Raw genomic sequence first — 20837 nt, 5'->3', positions numbered from 1 at the left:
ACTTCCACAGCTTTCCCATTTTAGGTGTGCTATTAATTCTCACAGATCAGGGAGAACATATAGAATTTGTCCCTTTGGGACTTGCTTATTTCACTAAGTATGAAGTTTTCCAGATTGATCCAATTTGTTGCAAATGACAGGATTTCATTTTGTTCTGCTGTGTAGTATTTCATAGTGTACATATCCCATAATTTCTTTATCTAGTCCTCAGCTGATGGACATTTAGGTTGATTCCATGTCTTAGCTATTGTGAATTCAGTGGTAATAAACATGGAAGTGCAGATAGCTCTTCTGTTTACTGATTTCATTTCCCTCGGGTAAATTCCCAGGAGTGGGGTGGCTGGGTCATATGGTCTATATTCAGATTTTTGAGGTATCTCCATGCTGTCTTCCATAGTGGCTTTACCAGTCTACATTCCCACCAACAGTGGGTTAGTGTGCCCTTTTCCCCACATCCTTGCCAGCATTTGCTGTTTTTTGATTTCTGTTATGAGAGCCATTCTAACTGAGGTGAGCTGAAATCTCATTTTGATTTGCATTTGCCTGAGAGATAGTGATCCTGAACATTTTTTCATGTGTCTGTTGGCCATTTGGATTTCCTCTTTTGAAAAATGTCAAAGTCCTTGGTCCATCTCTTTTTTTTTTTTTTTAAGATTTTTTAAAAAAATTTATTTGACAGAGTTACAGAGAGACAGACAGAAAGGTCTTCCTCCATTGGTTCTCCCCCCAAATGGCCACTACGGACGGCACTGTGCCGATGCAAAGCCAGGAGCCAGGTGCTTCCTCCTGGTCTCCCATGCGGGTGCAGGGGCCCAACCACTTGGGCCATCCTCCACTGCCCTCCTGGGCCACAGCAGAGAGCTGGACTGGAAGAGGAGCATCTGGGACTAGAACCGGCACCCATATGGGATGCTGCCGCTGCGGGTAGAGGATTAGCCAAGTGAGCCACGGCGCCGGGCCCAGTCCATCTCTTAACTGGATTTTTTGTTGTTGTTGTTGTAGAGTTTCTTGATCTCTTTATAGATCAAGTTATCAAGATCTGGCTATTAATGCTTTATCAGTTGTGTAGTTTGCAAATAATTTCTCCCATTCTGTTGGTTGCCTCTTCACTTTCCTTACTGTTTCTTTTGCTTTATAGAAGCTTCTGAGTTTGATGTAATCCCATTTGTTCATTTTGGCTTTGACTGCCTGTGCCTCTGGGGTCTTTTCCAGGAATTCTTTGCCTGTGCTAATGTCTTGCAGGGTTTCCTCAATGTTCTTGATTAATTTGATGGTTATGGGTTGTAGGTTAAATATTTAATGCATGTTGAAAGGATTTTTGTGTAAGGTAGGGGTCGTGCTTCATACTTCTGCATGTGGACATCCAGTTTTCCCAGCACCATTTGTTGAAGAGACTGTCCTTGCTCCAGGAATTGGTTTTAGCTCCTTGGTCAAAGATAAGTTGGTTGTAGATGTTTGGATTGATGTCTGGTGATTCCATTCTGTTCCATTGGTCTATCTATCTGTTTTTGCACCAGTACCAGGCTGTTTTGATTACAACCTCCTTGTAGTATGTCTTGAAATCTGGTATTGTGATGCCTCTGGCTTTATTTTTGTTGTATAAGGTTGCTTTAGCTATTTGAGGTCTCCTGTGCCTCCCTATGAATGTCAGCATCATTTTTTCTAGATCTGAGAAAAATGTCTTTGGTATTTTGGTATAGCATTAAATCTGTAAATTTCTTTTGGAAGAATGGACATTTTGATGATGCCGTTTTTTTTTTAAAAGATTTACTTACTTGAAAGGCAGAGTTGGGGAGAAAGAGACAGAGAGATAGACACACCTTCCTTCTGATTTATTTCTCAAATGGCAGTTGATAATTGTCTTTTAAAGTTTTATTTATTTTATTTGAAAGGCCGAGTTATGGGGAGGGTAGAAAGAGATCTTCCATCTGCTGGCTCACTATAAAAAACTTTACATTTCTTTTAAGTATGCTTCTAAGTATTCTAATGTTTTTAAAAATTTTTTTTTGAGTTATAGGGCATGAGTGTGAATGTGAGAGCGTGCCCTTCTATTCTGATTCTCCCCCTGGTTGTGCTAGAGACCTATGCCAGACCTAGAGCTCCATCCAGGTCTCTCATATGGGTGGCTGGATCCCAGTTACTTTAATTTTACTGTTACCATTCAGGGTCCATGTAAGCAGGAAACTGGAGTCAGGAGCTGGAGCTGGGTGTTGAACCCAGGTTTGCCAATATGAGGAATGGTGTCTTTTTTGTTTTGTTTTGTTTAAGATTTTATTTATTTGAGAGGTAGAGAGAGAGAGAGTCAGAGGTAGAGAGAAAGTCAGAGACTCAGAGTCAGGGGGACGGAGGGAGAGAGAGAGTCATGAGGCGGTGGGGGGTGGGGTGGGGGTGCGGCGCCGCACACCGGGTTCTAGTCCCCGTCGGGGCGCCGGATTCTGTGCCGGTTTCCCCTCTTCCAGGCCAGCTCTCTGCTATGGCCTGGGAGTGCAGTGGAGGATGGCCCAAGTGCTGGGGCCCTGCACCCCATGGGAGACCAGGAGAAGCACCTGGCTCCTGGCTTCAGATCAGCGAGATGCGCCGGCTGCGGCGGCCATTGGAGGGTGAACCAACGGTAAAGGAAGACCTTTCTCTCTGTCTCTCTCTCTCACTGTCCACTCTGCCTGTCAAAAAAAGAGTCGGGGAGGGAGGGGAGGGAGAGAGTGAGTCAGGGGGAGGGAGGGAGAGAGTCACAGAGAGAAAGATCTTTCATCCATTGGTTCACTCTGCGAACGGCTGCAGTGGCTGGAGCTGAGCCTATCTGGAGTCAGGAGCTTTTTTTTTTTTCTCCTAGTCTCCCATGGAGTGCAGGGCCTCAGAAGCTTCTTAAAAGTCTCCCACTCACATGCAAGGGCCCAAGCACTTGAGCCATCTTCCACTGCTTTCCCAGGCCATAAGCAGAGAGCTGGATTGGAAGAGGAGCAGCTGAGACTCAAACTGGTGCAGTTGTGGGATGCTGGTACCACAGGTGTAGGATTAACCTACCATGCCACAGCTGGCCCCAGGAAATTGGTATTTTGACCACTTGTTTCAGCACCAGTCCCTTGTTATTTTTGAGGCTATTATAGTAAAATTGTTTTAATTTCATTTACAGGCTTTTTCATTGGGGTGTACGGAAAAATAACCGACTATTATATATTATTGTATTTTATAACCTCGCAGAACTTGCTTATTCTATTAGGATTTTTAAACTGGATTCTGTAAGATTTTTAATGTGTTTTGCAGATCATATAATCTGCAGTTTTATTTCTACCTTTGTAGTCCAAATGCCTTTTGTTTTTCTTGCCTAACTGCCCTGACTACAATCTCTAGTACTCTGTTGAATAGAAATTGAGTAGTAGAGATCCTTTTCTTCTTCTGGATGTTGGAAGTTAAGCTCTTCAGTCCTTAACATTAACTCTGATATTAGCTGTAGGGGTTTTAACAGATTTTGTGTATTCATTTGTTTTCACTTTGTTTGAAAGGCAAAGAGAGACAGAGATAGGGAGAGATCTTCTATCTGCTGGTTCATTCCCCAAATGCTTATAACAGCCATGGCTGGGCTAGGCAGAAAGCAGAAGCCCAAAACTTAACCAAGGCAGGGACCAAGGCATTTGTGCCATCACCATCTGCTGCCAGGGTGTGTGTTAGCAGGAAGCTAAATTGGAAGCTCAAACCAAGCATGCGGATAAGGGATGTGAGTGTTGGAAGTGTGCACCAGCTGCCTGCCCTTAGCCATGGTGGTTTTTTTTTTTTTTTTTTTTTTTTTTTTTATGCCCTTAATTTGACTGAAAAATTTTCATTCTGTTTCTGGTTTGTTGAGTGTTTTTTTTTTATCGTGGATGAATGTTGAATTTTTGTCAAATGCTTTTTGTAAAATTAAAACTTTTTCTTGTTTCTTATTTGCAGAAATTGACTTGCATACCAAATGTGTGGTGGATGTTGATGCAAACAAGGTCATCCTCAATCCTGTAAACACAAATCTTTCCAAAGGAGAGGCTCGGTAAGTTAAGAAAGAGTGTTTATGTTCAACAGATTTTACATGACTGAAAACAGTGTTGGCTGTCGAATTGAGTAGTTGAACAAACATTGACTGCTTGTTCTGCAGAGACATTTCTGGCTTCTGTGAGGCTCAGGTTGATGAGATAAGGCCTATAATATAGAATGACGAAGTGTCAGAGTGAGGGTTATGTGTAGTAATTATGTTAGAAGCTCAGGAGAGTGTTAGATTGTGAAGTAATTGAGGAAAGGTTCTTGAAGGCAATGGTGCTGGCTAGTGGACTGCGCAAGATGTGACTAGGAAGAAGGGGTGGAAAGGAAGGCTTTTAGGCTGGTCCTTAGAGTGGGTGGCTTTGATTTCTGTCAACTCAAAGCCTATCTGTCAGTCAGAGCCCATTTCAGGGGTCATCTTTGTGGAGGCACTCTTGCGGTCCTCAGTGGTTCCCCTCCTGTGTGTACCTGTCAGCGGTAGTCTGTACTATGGACTTCATTATTGTTGGTGGTTTGCATTGTTGTTGTTGTTGTTTTTTTTTTGACAGGCAGAGTGGATAGTGAGAGACAGAGAGAAAGGTCTTCCTTTTTGCCATTGGTTCACCCTCCAATGGCCGCTGTGGCCGGTGCACCGTGCTGATCCGAAGCCAGGAGCCAGGTGCTTCTCCTGGTCTCCCATGCGGATGCAGGGCCCAAGCACTTGGGCCATCCTCCACTGCCTACCTGGGCCATAGCAGAGAGCTGGCCTGGAAGAGGGGCAACCGGGATAGAATCCGGCGCCCCAACCGGGACTGGAACCCGGTGTGCCAGCGCCGCAAGGCGGAGGATTAGCCTGTTAAGCCACGGCGCCAGCCGGTTTGCATTGTTAATTCCAGCTCTGCAGTAGATTTTAAGGTCTTTGAGGAAAGAGACTGCCAGGGGCTGAGGATGAATGTGGAGTGCCGCTTCCGATTTGGGTGATAGCATGAACAAAAGGCAGGCCAAGAAAGTGAATTAGGGAAGAATGAAGAGATTAATTTGGGTTTTCTCAGCAAATGGAGGGCAATTAATTTGATCAACTTAACTGGGATTAGATTACAGGAAATCTGGAAAGCAGATGAGGAAATTAGGCATTTTTGTCAGTAAGCCATTGTTTTCAACAGTTTTTGAGTATTACGATTGAGGAAGTGGTAGTTTTTTCACTTTGTGTTGCTATATGGGCAAAATGTTGAAATCTTTACCTAATATATACTAAACTGATCTTCTGTATACAAAGAGAATTGAAAATGAATCTTTACATGAATGGAAGGGGAAAGGGAGCGGGAAAGGGGAGGGTTGCGGGCGGGAGGGAAGTTATGGGAGGGGGGAAGCCATTGTAACCCATAAGCTATACTTTGGAAATTTATATTCATTAAATAAAAGTTTAATAAAAACAAAAAGAGGAAGTGGATCAGGAAAAATTGTCATTTGACAATGTAGAGGGTGGGTCAGACAGACTTGTAGATGAGCTGTCAGAGAGGTTTTTGTACTGTCCCTGGAAGTGATGAGGGCAGATGGGAGAGATGTGTCTGTCCTCACACTTTGCACAAAGTGATATGTGGTAAGTACTCGCAAATACAGTGTTGTACACAGTGCTCTGTAAATGTTCTTTCGAGTAAAGTAGAAATAGAAAATGGCACTAGACTTTTGATCAGAAACTCTGAAATTGAATTCTTAACTGTGTTATAGCTAGTTTTAACTTCCTTGAACTTGATCTGCATGATATTTGCCGTATCTGATAGTTTTTTCCCCCAAGAATCAAATGAATTAGTGATGGCTACAGTGCTTTGTAAAGGTGTTCTGTCAGTGTTCGAGTTCATAGTCACCAATGCAGAGATACTGCCTAATTAACTCCAGTTACGAGAACTATAGGATGTATGTCGCTCGGTGTGAAGGGTGTTCGTGGGTCAGAAATGGTGTGGTGATTTTGATCTGCTAATGGAATGGACTGTTACCTTTAGTATTAATTGAAAATACTACGTTTAGGGCCATCTAATGCTCTTAGGACTTTTAGCCTGGAGACTTGCTTTAGTTGGAAATATGAACAACTGTAAACAAATTGGGAGATTGCATCCTGTGGTAGAAAGACCGTGGAATGTCTGTGCCCATTTAGACTGACCTGACTGGGAGCCTTACTTGCTGGCATAGTCACCTGTGGTCCCTACTTACAAAGTGTTTATTGCTGCCTAACAAATAACCTCCAAATGCAGTAGCTTGAGTGGACAATAGTCATTTATTACCTTTTGGTTTCTGTGGGTCGGGAGTTCATTCAGGGTTCAGCAGGGGGGTAGCTGGTCCTAGCTCCACGCTGCCTGGCGTCTGACTGGAAGAATTGAAGGCTGTGGTTAGAATCGTGGGGAGAAGGTTTGGTCCCCCAGGCCTGGTGTTGATGTTGCCTGTTGGCTGGAGGCGTCGCTGGGGCGGTGTGGAATACCCACTCACGGGTAGTGACAGGTTCTAAGGACAAGCATCCTGAGAGAGAAAGCAAGTCAGAGGGGAGCAGTATTGCCTCTTGTGGTACAGCCTGAGGAGTCCTGCACCACGCTTAGTCCTGCACCACATTTTCTTCTTGCTCAGGGCAGGTACAGAGCTCTGCACAGTTTAAAAGGGGAAGGGGCGGGCTGCTGCTTGGGACACACCAGTGTGCCATATCAGAGTTCCAGCTACTCCCTTCCAATCCAGCTTCCTACAGATGCATCCTGGGAGGCAGAAGATGATGGCTCAAGTACTTGAGTCCCTGCGCCCCATGTGAGAGACCTAGGTGGAGTGCCGGGCTGCTGGCTTTGGCCTGGCCCAGCCCTAGCTGGCATTCGAGGAGTGATGAAGCCGTGGGTGAGAGCTGTCTTTGTCTTTCTGTCCTTCCCTCTCTGTCTCTGCCTTTACAAATAAATAAGATTGAAATTGAAAGGAATTGAAGTTTTTGAAGCCCTTCATATTTATTAAAATTGATTGAAAACATGATTAAATCAATAGGTAAAACCATTTCTAGTTTAATGGCTTATTCACAGAGACTTGGAAAACGTTTTTTGTACTACATATGGGATTTCTGAACTCTTAAAAAGTAAAAATTTTAAATTTGAAAAAATTGGTACTGCAAGGTCAACAAGAAATTATGAGCATTGGCTCTGGAGCCAAGGCACCATGCTTAGCATGTCAGCTCTGTCCCCTATCATCCGTGACTCTGGGCAAGTTATTTAATTCTCCTCTGCCTCGGTTTACTCATCTGTAGAGATGATGCTAGTACCTGCCTATAGGTGTTGTTGTTGTTGGTTTTTTTTTTTTTTTTTTTTAATGAGGATTAAATGAGTTAAAATACATCAGATAGTAGACTGGTACACAGTAAACCCTACAGAAATGTTAGCTATTGCTTGTGGTATTACTGTTACTGTTAACAGCTGTGGTCAAGTTGTAGCCCATGGATCTTCAGTGATCCTATATGTACATAAAGGTAGTAAGGTAGTAAGCTTTTCTTTTTTTTAAAAGGGAATATTCAATATTTGAGGATACACGCCCAACAGAAAACTACCTAGTTCTATAAAAATTTCAGCTTTGCAAGATGAGAAGCTTTACTAAAGTTTGCCTAATGCTAATTGGCCTCTTAGGGGCTAACAAGCCATCTCTCATTGAGACAGACCTCTTGTTTTTTAAACTTAGTAATAGAAAATATTAATTTCAGGGATAGTGCTGTGATGTGTTGAGTTAAGCTTTTGCCTGCAGTGCTGGCATTCCATATAGGCGCTGGTTTGATCCCTGGCTTTTCCACTTCCAATTCAGCTCCCTGCTAATGTGCCTGGGAAAGCAGTGGAGGATGGCCTAAGTGGGCTCCTGCACCCATGTGGAAGACCTGGTAGAGGCTGCTGGCTTTGGCTTGGCCCAACCCTGGCTGTTGCAGCCTTTTGGACAGTGAAGCAGAAGATGGAAAATCTTTATCTTTTCTGCTCTCTCTGTAACTCTGCCTTTCAAATAAATAAAATAAAAATATGTACAGTTCAGGCTTTTCCTTTAGTATCAACTAACTTGAGAAATCAAGCTGAGACATTGCTTGTGAAAATAGAATAAGAACAAAGGGATATTATCAAAAAGAAAGATTAATGATGAACTCTTATTTTACAGCACTCTACTTCGAACACTCAAGTGAATGGAATAGCTGTGTCTGCTAGGTCTGTCTTTTTTTTTTTTTTTTAAAGATTTATTTATTCGAAAAGTAGAGTGAGAGTAAGAGAGAGAGGTCTTCCATCTGCTGGTTCATTCCCCAAATGGCTGCAAAGGCCAGAGCTGTGCTGATCTGAAGCCAAGAGCCAGGAGCTTCTTTGGGATCTCCCACGTGGATGCAGGGCCCAAGGACTTGGGCCATCTTCCACTGCTTTCCCAGACCATCAGCCGGGAGCTGGATCAGAAGTGGAGCAGCCAGGACTCGAACCAGTGACCATGTGGAATGCCGGCACTACAGGCAGCAGCTTTAACTGCCATACCACAGTGCTGGCCCCACCAGATCTTTTTCTTACTTGAATAGTACTGATGTACATTGATGCATTTGATCTGTGTATTCTCTGATGCAGAGCCACACTGCCTATATTACAAGTAAAGAACTTGGAATCATCTAGCCCTGAATTAACTTAATTTTCTGAATTGATTCTAGGGTTTTCCAACTCTTAATTTGCAACATAATTATGAATAATTTTTAGGGCAAATAGATGACTAATTCACTATCTCCTCAGATTTTTATAAGATTCTTAATGTGTAAATCTTAGCATTTTGGAGCACATTATAAATCCCATATGATGTGGCTAGTTAACATCGTACCATGATGTAATAGCTAATAGATCTTTAAGCTGTGTTTTATTTGGATTATATATTAGAGCTTATTAAAATTTTTTCTTACAATCCAATGTTAATTCTGGTGCCTGTCTCCACGATAGGGCAGGGTGGTTTCTCAGACTTTCATCTTCTGCCTTTTGCTGCTTTCCCTCCTCTGCCCACCAGCAGGCCTTTCCTGTGGACAGACCGATTGTTCTCCTAAACGTGATCAAGTTGTGTTTTCTCTGGGAGAATGGCAGAACCAGTGTCCATATGAGATGCCAGCATCATTGGCGGCTGCTGTATGCCATGGTGCCAGACCCTGTTTGTTGTTGTTTTAAAAATTTATTTATTTATTTGAAAGAGTTACATAGAGAGGGGAAGGGAGAGAGAGCGAGAGATTGCGAGAAACTTCCATCTGCTGGTTCACTCCCCAGGTGGCAGCAACAGCTGGGCCAGGCTAAAGTCAGGGGCCAGGAGCTTCTTCTGGGTCTCCCACATGGGCCCTCTTTTGCTGCCTTCCCCAGGTCATTAGCAGGGAGTTGGATCAGAAGTACAGCATCTGGGATACCAACCAGCTCCCATAGAGAATGCTGGCATCACAGGTGCAGCTTTACTCACTGTGCATGCTCCTGGGTGGTTTATTTGTGAACAGCTTTGTTGAGTTACATACACACACATACAATTCATCCCTTTAAATTGAACAATTCAATGCTTTACTGTATTTACCAACTTGTGCAAGTAGCACTATTATCTCCTTTTATATCATTTTTCTTACCTTTGTGTATATATTTGAATTTTCTGTTTCAGACATTTCCTATAAATGAAGTCACACACTGAGATCTTTGGCAACTGGCTTGTTTTACTTAGCATAATGTTTTTGAGGTTTATCCATGCTGTAGCATTTATCATTACTTTGTTTCTTTTATGGTAGGATAATGTTCCATTTTGTTTATCCCTTCATCTGTTGATGGACATTTGGGTTCATCCCACTTTTTTGGCTTTGTGAATGCTGTTTGTGTACAAGTCTTTTTGTGGACATATGTTTCATTTCTCTTGGGTATATATCTCAGCATGGACTTGCCAGGTCACTACGCTTACCTTTTGAGAACTGCCAAAGTATTTTCCAAAGCCCCTGCACCATTTTACATTCCCACCAGTAATGTATGTGGGTTCCAATGTCTTTGGCTTGTTTTTTTTAAAGAACTGTCATTTCCAGTAAGGAAAATGGGGGTACCTCTGGCTAATTGGAGAGCGCATATCCTGCCTGGAGGCATTCAAATTACAAGGAGAAAGCAAAACAAAACATTGGGTTTTCCAAACAAAGCCTGCCTGGCCAGATCAGCCTTTGGCTACTGGTTTGGAACCCCAGCTTCTGATAAACTAGATTCTGGGTATTTTTCTATTAAGAGACTTCCTTGTAAAGTCTAAAAACTTGAGGCAAAATTTAAAAAAAGTTCTAAAGAATAAAATACAGGCCGTAGATGCGACTCCTGGGCTCCTGGGCTGATCCTCCGCCTGCGGTGCCAGTACCCCGGCTTTAGTCCCGGTTGGGGTGCTGGATTCTGTCCTGGTTGCTTCTCTTCCAGTCCAGCTCTCTGCTGTGGCCCGGGAGTGCAGTGGAGGGTGGGCCCAGGGGCTTGGGCCCTGCACCCATACGGGAGACCAGGAGAAGCACCTGGCTCGGCCATTTGGAGGGTGAACCAACAGAAGGAGGACCTTTCTCTCTGTCTCTCTTGCTCACTGTCCAACTCTGCCTATCAAAAAAAAAAAAAAAAAAAAGAATAAAATACATTTATATGCCCATCATCTTAACAAATCATTAACAACATAACATAAACCTGTTTGTGCCACCCAGTTTGAACTCCTTCCCTGTCCGCCACAGTTAACTGCTTTCTTGACTTTGGTTGTAATTTTTCTTTTGTATTTGTTTATACTTACACTATGTATATTTGTAAATTGCACATTATTGTAGGCACATGATTGCCTTTTGCTAATAAAAAGCCAAGGAGGTGACCCAAAAACAAAAAAAAAAGGGTGAGGGGATGGTTTGTAAGATTAGGAGAGCAAGAAAGAGAGGCAGAACATGGACTCCAGCCGTAGCAGGTTTATTTAGAGATAAACCTGAGAGGGGCTCACTCATGGTGAACCCGCTGCAGAGAGGAGGCTTTTGTCCTTGTGCCATCACAAGTATACTGCATGATGTAGAAGCATCCTAATCTTGGGGAGGAAAGCTAACTCTTGGTGTTTATCAGATCCCCTGTTCTTCCTCCCCCCTCCTCCCTGAAAAGTCCCAAATGGGCTGATGTTGTGTAACGGGGAAGAGCTGCTGCCTGCCATGCCGGCAGCCATATGGGCACTGGTTCGAGTCCCAGCTGTTCCACTTCAGATCTAGCTCCTTGCTAACACGCTTAGAAAAGCAGCGGAGAATGGCCCAAGTGCTTGGGCCTCTGAACCCATGTGGGAGACCTGGACGAAGCTCTTGGCTTTGGATCGGCCCAGCTCCAGCCATTGTGGCCATTTGGGTAGTGAACCAGCCGAAGGAAGACTTCTCTCCATCTCTCCCTGTCTGCCTGTAACTCTGCCTTTCAAATAAATCTGTAAAAATTTCTTTTTGTTCTTTCAGATTTCCTACTAGACTTAGTTTAATCAAGTTTATTAGCTACTTAATGAGTCTCTAATAGGAGCAAAGCACACCCAGCCCTTCTCTGGAGGTTCAGAGTACTCATCCTGGGAGACACACAGATTGAAGCTCTTAAAATAATGCAGAGTTAAGTGAGGTTGACTCATGTGCTCCATTTCTCTTGCAAAGTATATAGTTAGTGGTACTGAGGAAAGGGCCCTGTGCCAGTAATTTCTTTGAAATATACGAAATCATTTTCTGACTAATTCCTTGTTAGTAGAGGGCATCATTAGGTCATATTAGATAATGACTTTTTAAATTTCTCTACTGCTATGTGGATGCTAATTTAAATTAAGATTTTAATTGAGGGAAGTCATGCATAATGTAATTATGGTATGCACAATAGACCTGTTTGTTCTCTCTGCTGTGAAATGACTTGAGTGAGGCTAATAATTCTGCCCAAATAGAATCTGCTCCTCAGGAGAATAGTGTGTGGTATGTTTGAATTTCATAAACATGCTCTTCCTCAGGGAGCCTGTCTGCCCTAATTATGTCAGAGCGTGGTGGGCAGAGCTTTGTTTTACATGTGCAGTTGTATATGTTGAAGAAATATCTACCTTTAAAAATACACTGTATCATTGAATGTATAAGTATTTAGTTTCTGAATGTAGTAAGAATAAATCAGACTGTTAAAAGCTAAAAAGGCAAGAAAATATGTGGTTGAATGCATATTATTTCCCAGTTATAGAAGCGTGCAATCAAATTTCAGTAAATATGAAGTTTGTGAAGTTTAGTTGATAAAGTCTAGCAACATGTTAAGATACCCTCATAGATTATTGGTAAACCTGTTGGAGCTGAATTACAATGGACAGCCACTATAGAATTTATGATGTTTAACATCGTCATTAGATGTATGATCTGTGTTCTTCATGCTTTCACTATTTTTATTGGTGCAACAGTTAGAAGGAATAAACACAATTTTTTTTCCTAAGTGCAAGGAAAAATCTGTACACCTTGCTTGAAATACTCCTTGGATATGAACATTTGATGTAAGGAGGACTAAGGATTATGTTACTGTATCTAGAGCAAGTAAGTTATAGCTAATAGGAGTTACATGTGGTGAATTTCCACAATTCTGGATTCAGCAAAATGTTATATGTAGTATATATAAAATATGTATAGATGATAAAACATGTAATTATGAATTTAAAAAAAAATTAGGCAACAGCCAAGTCCTTCTGTTGAAGATTTGTTTGTTTTGCTCTGTTCTTTGGCCATAATCTGTGAGGTAAAGCTGTTACTAATATGCATATAGTCTGCATAAGAATCTGGATTTCTTTTAAAGATGGAGGTAGCAATACTCTCTGGAAAGATGGCAGGAGAAACCCATCCATGTCTCAGTTGCTGTCTCACAATACCACTGGCGTTTTTTCTGACCTGCTCAGCATTTGAACATCAGCAGTGTGCCAATTATCAGGCTGAGTTAGGACAGTCTTTAATAATCCTTAGTGCCTTTGAATTAGGATCATCATATTTTTACACAGTGTACCTACCAGCATTCTGGTAAAACAAAAAGCAAACCAGAAGTCTGGGAAGTTGAAAGGGAAGTTGATCTGTTCTCTTGTAGATTTTCTAAGGCTAGATTTTGTGGACTCAGATTTGAAATGATTATATTGTTAATTTTGACCATTGCACAATTTCTTATTAGAAATTTTCTTTGCAAATAATAATTTAGAGTTCTGGAGTTTCTGAAGCTTTACTCAGAGTTTTTAAAAAGCAGTGGTTATTCACTTTGCATCACTTATCAATATATGTAAGTATATAAAATCTTTTATCATGTTTTGACCTAGGTATAAAATAAGTCAATCATTTTGTCCTACTTTTGGAAAAACTCAGCTGGAATTTACATAAAAACTATTGATTAACATAAAGTTGTATTTAACATTTTAAGTTTTAAAACTTTCTGTTACGGTACATTTAAAAGATGTAGCAGTGTGGGAAGAATCATATAATGTGCTTATCACTTACCCCCAGACCATTAACCCAGGGCTAGTACTCTCCTGTCTACATTTTCATCCCTTTTCTCTTTCCTGTGTTATTTTGAAGGCAATTCCATCTTACCCCCAAATATTTTAATGTCATGTCTTATTTTTAAGCAAAACCACAATACCATTATTATTCCTAAACAATTAACAAGTTGAATATCCCTAATCGAAGAAGCCAAAGCTCTAAATGCTTGAGAATCTAATCCTCAAAAGAGCATTGACTTGACTCCACAAGTGGAAAATTCCACACCTGACCTCTTGTGACAGATTGCAGTCAAAACACAGTCATACCTAAAATGTTATATTTATTACATTTAGACTGTATAAGATGTGTATGAAATATAAATGAGTTTTGTGTTTAGACTTGGATCCCATCCCAAACATGCCTCATTATGTATTTGCAAGTATTCCAGAATATGAAGGAAATCTGAAGCAATTATAGTTCCAGACATTTTGGATAAGAGATACTCATCTGTAGCACCAAATTTTCTGTCTGTATCAAATGTCCAATCTTCTCACAGTTTGTCTCCCAAAATTTTTGAATTAGGGTCTCAATGTGGTGTATACATTGTGGTTTGGTAAGGTTTCTTTTTTTCTGTTCTGATCATTTTAATTATTTTTTTATATTGAGTTTTTTTGCCCACTTTTCCTCATTGTTTTTGAAAGACTGATTTTAAAATTCCCAGCCAAGGTTTAGACCTTGTCTATTTCTTGCTCTTGTTCTGTTAAATTTTGCTTAATGTAAAGATCTGATATAGATGTATACATACATAGTATTTTGTTATCTTGAAGAATAAACCCTTTTATAATTATCAGATGACTCCCTTATTCCTGATAATACTCCATGTCTTAACATTTGCTTTGTCTCATCACAATATAGCCTCATCAGCTTATTTTGCTTCCTGGGCACATGTCCCTTTTTTCCATATTTTTTAATTGCTAGGAATCTTATTTTTGATATAAAATTTTTAAATTAATATTGTACGTGTTTTGGACTGCAGTGTGATATTTCGATATGTGTGTTCAGTGTGTACTGATCAAAGCAGCATGATCAGCATTTACCATTCTTTGACATTACTTTAGGATTGGAGGCTTGGTGCTTTCTCCTGTTCATACAATATGGACAGGTTATTATGAACTGCTCTCTCCCTGCAGTAGCAACTTATGCCTTTGATCTAATGGTGATTTGGTACCCACTGTCCAGATTCCCTCCAGCTCCCCTAGTCCCTCCAGGCCTCTAGGAATCACCATTCTGTTTTCAGATTGAAGTGGGTTTTTTTTTGTTTGTTTTTAATTTTTTAATGCTTTCAGCTCCCACATGTGGGAGAAAATGTGATGTTTGTCTTCCTTTGTCTGGCTTATTTTACTTAAAATGATGTCCTCCAGTTTGATTTGCTTTGCTGTAAATGTGAGGGTTTCATTCTCTTTTTGTGACTGAATAGTAACCTCTGTGTGTATGTGTATCACATTTTTCTTGTCCATCTGATGATGGACATTTTAGTTGATTTCATATCTTGGCTATTGTAAACTGGTGTAGCAAACATGGTGGGGCAGGTATTTCATAAAATGATTTCATGTCTTTTGGGTATATACCTAGTAGAATTGCTGAATCATATGGCAGTTCAATTTTTAGCTCTTTTTTCTTTTAATAGAGATTTATTTTATTTATTTTAAAGAGTTAGAGAGGTACAGACAGAGAGCAAGGTCTTCCCATCTATTGATTCGCTCTACAAATGGCCGCAACAGCTGAAGCTGAGACCATCTGAAGCCAGGAGCTTCTTCTGGGTCTCCCACGTGGGTGCAGGGACCCAAGCACTTGAGCCATCTTACACTGCTTTCCCAGGTGTACTAGTAGGGAACTGGATAGGAAGTGGAGCAGTCGGGACTTGAACTGGTGTTTGTATGGGATGCCGGTACCGCAGGCAGTGGCTTTAACCCGATGCACCACAGCACTGGCCCCTATTTATAGTTCTTTTAAGATATCTTCATATTTTTCATAGTGGCTGCACCAATTGTGCTATATCTTCAGCATTTGTTACTTTCTGTCTTTGTGGTAATAACATGCTGGCTGGGGCTGGGGCTGTGGTATAGCAGGTAAAGCTGCCGCCTGCAGTGCCAGCATCCTATGTGGCACCAGTTTGACCCTGGCTGCTCCACTTCTGATCCAGCTCTCTGCTACGGCCTGGGAAAGCAGTAGAAGATGTCCCAAGTCCTTGGGCCCCTGTACCCATGTGGGAGACTCAGAAGAAGCTCCTGGCTTCTGGCTTTGAGTGGGCTTATCTCTGGCAATTGTGGCCAATTGGGGAGTGAACCAGAGGATGGAAGACCTCTCTCTGTCTCTGCCTCTCCTTCTCTGTGTAACTCTGCTTTTCAAATAAATAAATAAATAAATCTTAAAACATGCTAACAGGGGTGAGGTGATACTTCATTGTGGTTTTGATTTGCATTTCCTTGAAAGCTAGTGAAATTCAGCATTTTTTTTTTGTTGTTGGCCATTTGTATTTCTTCTTTTTTTTTTTTTTTTACGTTTTAAGCTTTTATTTAGTGAGAAAGATGCATAGGAGAGTGAGAGTTTTATTTAAGAGAGAGGTAAATAGGGGTTCATACCGAGCACCAGGAACCAGCCATGTGGAAGAGCATCTAGGCCAGGAAGCCTAGAGCACATGGCCCGAAGGCCATGCGCCCTAGAGGCGCGGGGCTACAGGAAGCCCCTTCCTAGCAAGAGGCCAGGGTAAAAGAGCCTCTTCTTTTTTTTTAAAAAAATATTTTTACTTAATTATTTGACAGGTAGAGTTATAGACAGTGAGAGAGAGAGACAGAGAGAAAGGAAAGGTCTTCCTTCCGTTGGTTCGCTCCCCAAAATGGCCACAACGGCCAGAGCTACGCTGATCCCAAGCCAGGAGCCAGGTGCTTCCTCCTGGTCTCCCATGTGGGTTTAGGGGCCCAAGGACTTGGGCCATCATCCACTGCCCTCCTGGGCCACAGCAGAGAGCTGGACTGGAAGAGGAACAGCTGGGACTAGAACCCTGCGCCCATATGGGATGCAGGCACCACAGGTGGAGGGATTAACCAAGTGAGCCATGGCGCCAGCCCCTGTATTTCTTCTTTTGAAAACTATTTTGGTTAGATCCTTTGTGCATTTATTCACTGGATTGGCTTTTTTCTGTTGAGATTTTGGAGTTCAGTCTGGATTTTAATCCTTTGTCAGATAAGTAGCTTGCAAATATTTCCTTCCGTTCTGCTGGATCTCTTCACTCTAATGTATGTGTGGTGGAGAAGCTTCCGAGTTTGCTATATTGGATTCTTTCTATGAAATTCAGAACACCAACTTGTGAAGATAAATTCCGTTTGTTAGAGCAAAATCAGATTGCAGCTAGCCCTTGAGCTGAGGAACAGGCTTGATTTTTTTAGTAATATTTGTGAGTCCACACTTTTTGTTCAACCTTGCACTGTTCCGTAATCTCATTTCTTTTTTTTTTTCTTTGTAGAAGATCTCACCTTCCTGGTATGGGGGCTTCTGCAGCTTCTTCTTTTTTTAAAAAAATATTTATTTTATTTATTTGTAAGAGTTATGGAGAGAGGTAGAGACAGAATGAGGTCTTCCATCCGCTGGTTCACTCCCCAAATGGCCGCAACAGCTTGAGCTGAGCAGATCCAAAGACAGGAGCTTCCTCCAGGTCTCCTGCGTGGTGCAGGGGCCCAGGCACTTGGGCCATCCTTCTGCTGCTTTCTCAGGTGCATTAGTAAGGAGCTGGATTGGAAGTGGAGCAGCAGGGACTCGAACCGGTGCCCATATGGGATGCCGGTGCTGCAGGCTGGTGCTCTAACCTGCTGTGCCACAGCGCAGGCCCCAAACTGCTGCTGCTTCAAATAAGTATCAGATGTTTTGGGATTTTCAAATTGCTGATATCAATTTTTTTTAGAGTTGGCAGAGACAGATTTCTAGTATGTTGTATGCAGAGGAAACCAACTGAGGGAAAGGGGTCCAGTTACAAGGAGCAGGCCACTGCTCAGCTGCTGTGGGAAGACCACCCTCTTGCTGCTGTGGTGCCCAGTGAGGAAGCAGATGGTCCTGGGGCCATGCTGGCCCACAGTCTCCTCACGGGCTGATGAAGGGCTTCTTGCTGTGGCCCAGTAGCTTCCAAGGCACATCTTGAGTGGGACACTATTTAGGCATTTTGCCAGGCTTCACCACCCTGATGCCACCGTTCTTGTCACCACCAACTGGTTTTGTGACAGCAAGAAACTTCTTTTTGATTCTGGATTTGAAAGGCCAGTACTTCCTCTTGTACAAGACTTTTCTGAAATACATGACAGACCACGAGGATCTGCCAGTCCCTCACGTGAGGACAGCAGTGGGATTTCCCCTTCTTGGGCTTTTTGTTCTTTTTAACTTTGCCGCTGCGTTGCTCGCGTTCTTGGTTGGGCATTTCTTAGTGTCGGGCTTCAGAGCTGGAACTTCGTCACTCACTGTGTACCTTGCAAGATGGGGAAGAAGTATTGCTTTTTTCTAATTCTTTAAAGAATGCCATTGGTATTTTGGTAGAGATTACATTGATTCTGTAGATTTGTTTTAGGTAATAAGGACTTTTTTTTTTTTTTTTTTTTTTTTTTTTTTAAATTTTTGACAGGCAGAGTGGACAGTGAGAGAGAGAGACAGAGAGAAAGGTCTTCCTTTGCCATTGGTTCACCCTCCAATGGCCGCTGCGGTAGCGCGCTGCGGCCAGCACACCGCGCTGATCCGATGGCAGGAGCCAGGGGCTTATCCTGGTCTCCCATGGGGTGCAGGGCCCAAGGACTTGGGCCATCCTCCACTGCACTCCCTGGCCACAGCAGAGAGCTGGCCTGGAAGAGGGGCAACTGGGACAGGATCGGTGCCCCGACCGGGACTAGAACCCGGTGTGCCGGCGCCGCAAGGCGGAGGATTAGCCTAGTGAGCCGCGGCGCCGGCAGGACTTTTTAAAAGATTAATTTATTTGAGAGAGTGACAGCGAGAGATCTTTTTCCATCCAGTGGTTCACTCCCCAGATGGCTACAATGGCCAGGGCTGTGCCAGGCCAAAGCCAGCAGCCAGGAGCTCCAGCCAGCATCCTGGGCTGTCTTCTGCTGCTTTTCCAGGCACCTTTATTTATTTATTTTATTATTTGAAAGGCAGAGTGACAAGGAGAGAAAGAATGTGGACATTTGCATGATACTGATCCTTCCAGTCCATGAACAAGGAGCATCTTTGCTTCTTTGTTTCCTGATGATTCCATTCATCAGTGTTCTATAGTTTTCATTGTAGAACCTTTCTGTTTGGGTAAATACTCCTTAATACTTAATTCCATTCACAATAGTTATTTAAAAATTTTTTTTCTTGGTTTCTCTTAGCAAGATCATTATTAGTGTTTAAAAATGCTACTTTTGTGTGTGTGTTGATTTTGCGTCCTGTGACTTTACTGAATTGGTTATTGTTGGAGTATTTAGGTTTATTCATGTGCAAAATAATGTAATCTGCAAACATGGATATTTTGACTTCCTCCTTTGATTTTGTAATTTATTGGTTCCTCGGTTGAAGGAACTAGGTCATTTGTTCAGTAGATGTACTTATTACAGGAGATAGATTATCCTTATTTAGTCAGATAACAAACCTTGTTGATTTTCCTTGTAAATATTTTTAAACTGCGTTCCTTACCATTCTTTCTGACGTTGTCCTAGTAAAAGACTTTATTGCCTTATGTTTACGTTACAACATAGCCTTTCTAACTGGTTTCTGGAACCCACTATAACAGTACTGATCTTCAAGCTTGCTCCTGCTTCCTGTAATCTGTCTTTGGACTTCAGAGTATTTATTAGCTCTGCTGATTTATGAATGTCACAGCCTAGGTAACATCTCTTACATACTTGTCCTGCATTACATTCTGATGATTCTAATATTTTGCTTTTTTCTATGCATTTGGAAATTCCCTTCTCTTCTAGCTACAGGAAACCTGGGACCACTTCTTATCCTTCTGTCTCTTAGCTGTCTTTGTAGCTGGCTGTTTCTGGATTGATTTTGTTGTTCTGTTTGTGCTAGTGTTCTCAGAAGCTCCTGGTCCTGTACTACTCCAGATTAGAAGTCTGAAAGGTGATCTGTGAGTCCAGGATTTGGATTTTCTATGGAACGTTTCGAGAACGGAAAATCCACTCTACTATGTAGGATGCAGCTTTCCAGTAATGGAAATCTTGTCCACTAGAGATGTCTTCTGTTTGGATGGTGAAAAGGGTTACGTTTTTGTTGTTGTCATCTTCCTAGACTTCTGTAGCTTCACAGCTTTTGTTTTGCTTTTGTCTTTCTGACAGCAATGCTTTGTTTCCTTGCCTTTTCATTGGTTATATTTAAGTTTGCTGCTTCCTAGTGATTTAATATTAGGATCATATGGTAGGATAAATTTTCCTTTTAGAGGACCAGAGCTATGGTGCAGCAGGTTAAAGCCCTAGCCTGCAGTGCTGGGATCCCATATGGGTGCCAGTTTGAGTCTCGGCTGCAATGGCCAGAGCTGGGCCAATCCGAAGCCAGGAGCCAGGAGCTTCTTCTGAAACTCCCAAGTGGGTGTAGGGGCCCAAGGATTTGAGTCATAGTACAGAGTTGGATTAGAAGTGGAGCAGCCGGGACTCAAAGACCCTGGAATCACCACTCCACTTTCTGTCCATATGATTTTTCATTGGTCGGGGTCCTCCTATAAGTGGAATTCTACAGTACATGTCTTTTTTTTTTTTTTTTTTTTAAGAGATTTACTTATTCAATTGTTTGAAAGAGTTGGAGAAACAGAAAGAGACAGATCTTCCTCCCACTGGTTTACTCCCTGAAATGGCTGCAATGGCCCAGGCTGAGCCAGGCTGACGTCGGGAGCCAGGAATTCCATATGAGTCTCCCATATGGGTGGCAGGGGTCTGTGTACTTAGACCATCCTCTGCTGCCTTCCCAGGTGCATCAGCAGGGAGCTGGATTAGAAGTGGAGCAGCTGGAACTAGGACCAGTGCTCACATAGGATGCCAGCATTACAGGCATTGGCTTAACCTGCTGGTACCACAACAGCTACCACTAGTTATATCTTTTATGACTGACTTATTTCACTTAGTTAGCAAGGCTCATCCATGTTGCAGTCTATGTCAGAATTTCCTTCCTTTTTAAAAGTTGAGTATTATTCCATGTTATATGCCATTTAAAAAAATCCTTTTATTCATTGCTAGACAATTTCCATTGTTCTCACACTTTAGCTATTGTAATAATATACTGCTGTGAACATCTCTTGAAGACACTGTGTTCACTTCTTTGGGGTATATGTCCAGGAGTACAATTGCTGGAGCTTTTCTTCCTCCCTCCCTCC

At 42.1% G+C, this 20837-nt stretch overlaps 1 protein-coding gene and 1 pseudogene across 1 annotated transcript in view; one reads left to right on the top strand and one right to left on the bottom strand.

The window, feature by feature from the left end:
* KIF13B (kinesin family member 13B) overlaps positions 1-20837 on the top strand; it is a 212894-nt gene that overhangs the window by 21052 nt on the left and 171005 nt on the right. The window contains exon 2 of the mRNA XM_062212673.1: positions 3925-4018. Within this exon, the coding sequence (XP_062068657.1) occupies positions 3925-4018 (94 nt within the window). The remainder of the gene's footprint in view (positions 1-3924; positions 4019-20837) is intronic.
* On the bottom strand, positions 16805-17918 carry LOC133775445 (large ribosomal subunit protein eL6-like; annotated as a pseudogene).

Source organism: Lepus europaeus, chromosome 16, assembly GCF_033115175.1.
Source record: "Lepus europaeus isolate LE1 chromosome 16, mLepTim1.pri, whole genome shotgun sequence".
NCBI classification, from domain to species: domain Eukaryota; kingdom Metazoa; phylum Chordata; class Mammalia; order Lagomorpha; family Leporidae; genus Lepus; species Lepus europaeus.
Note: the sequence above shows the minus strand (reverse complement) of the source record. Positions and strands in the feature narration are given on the sequence as shown.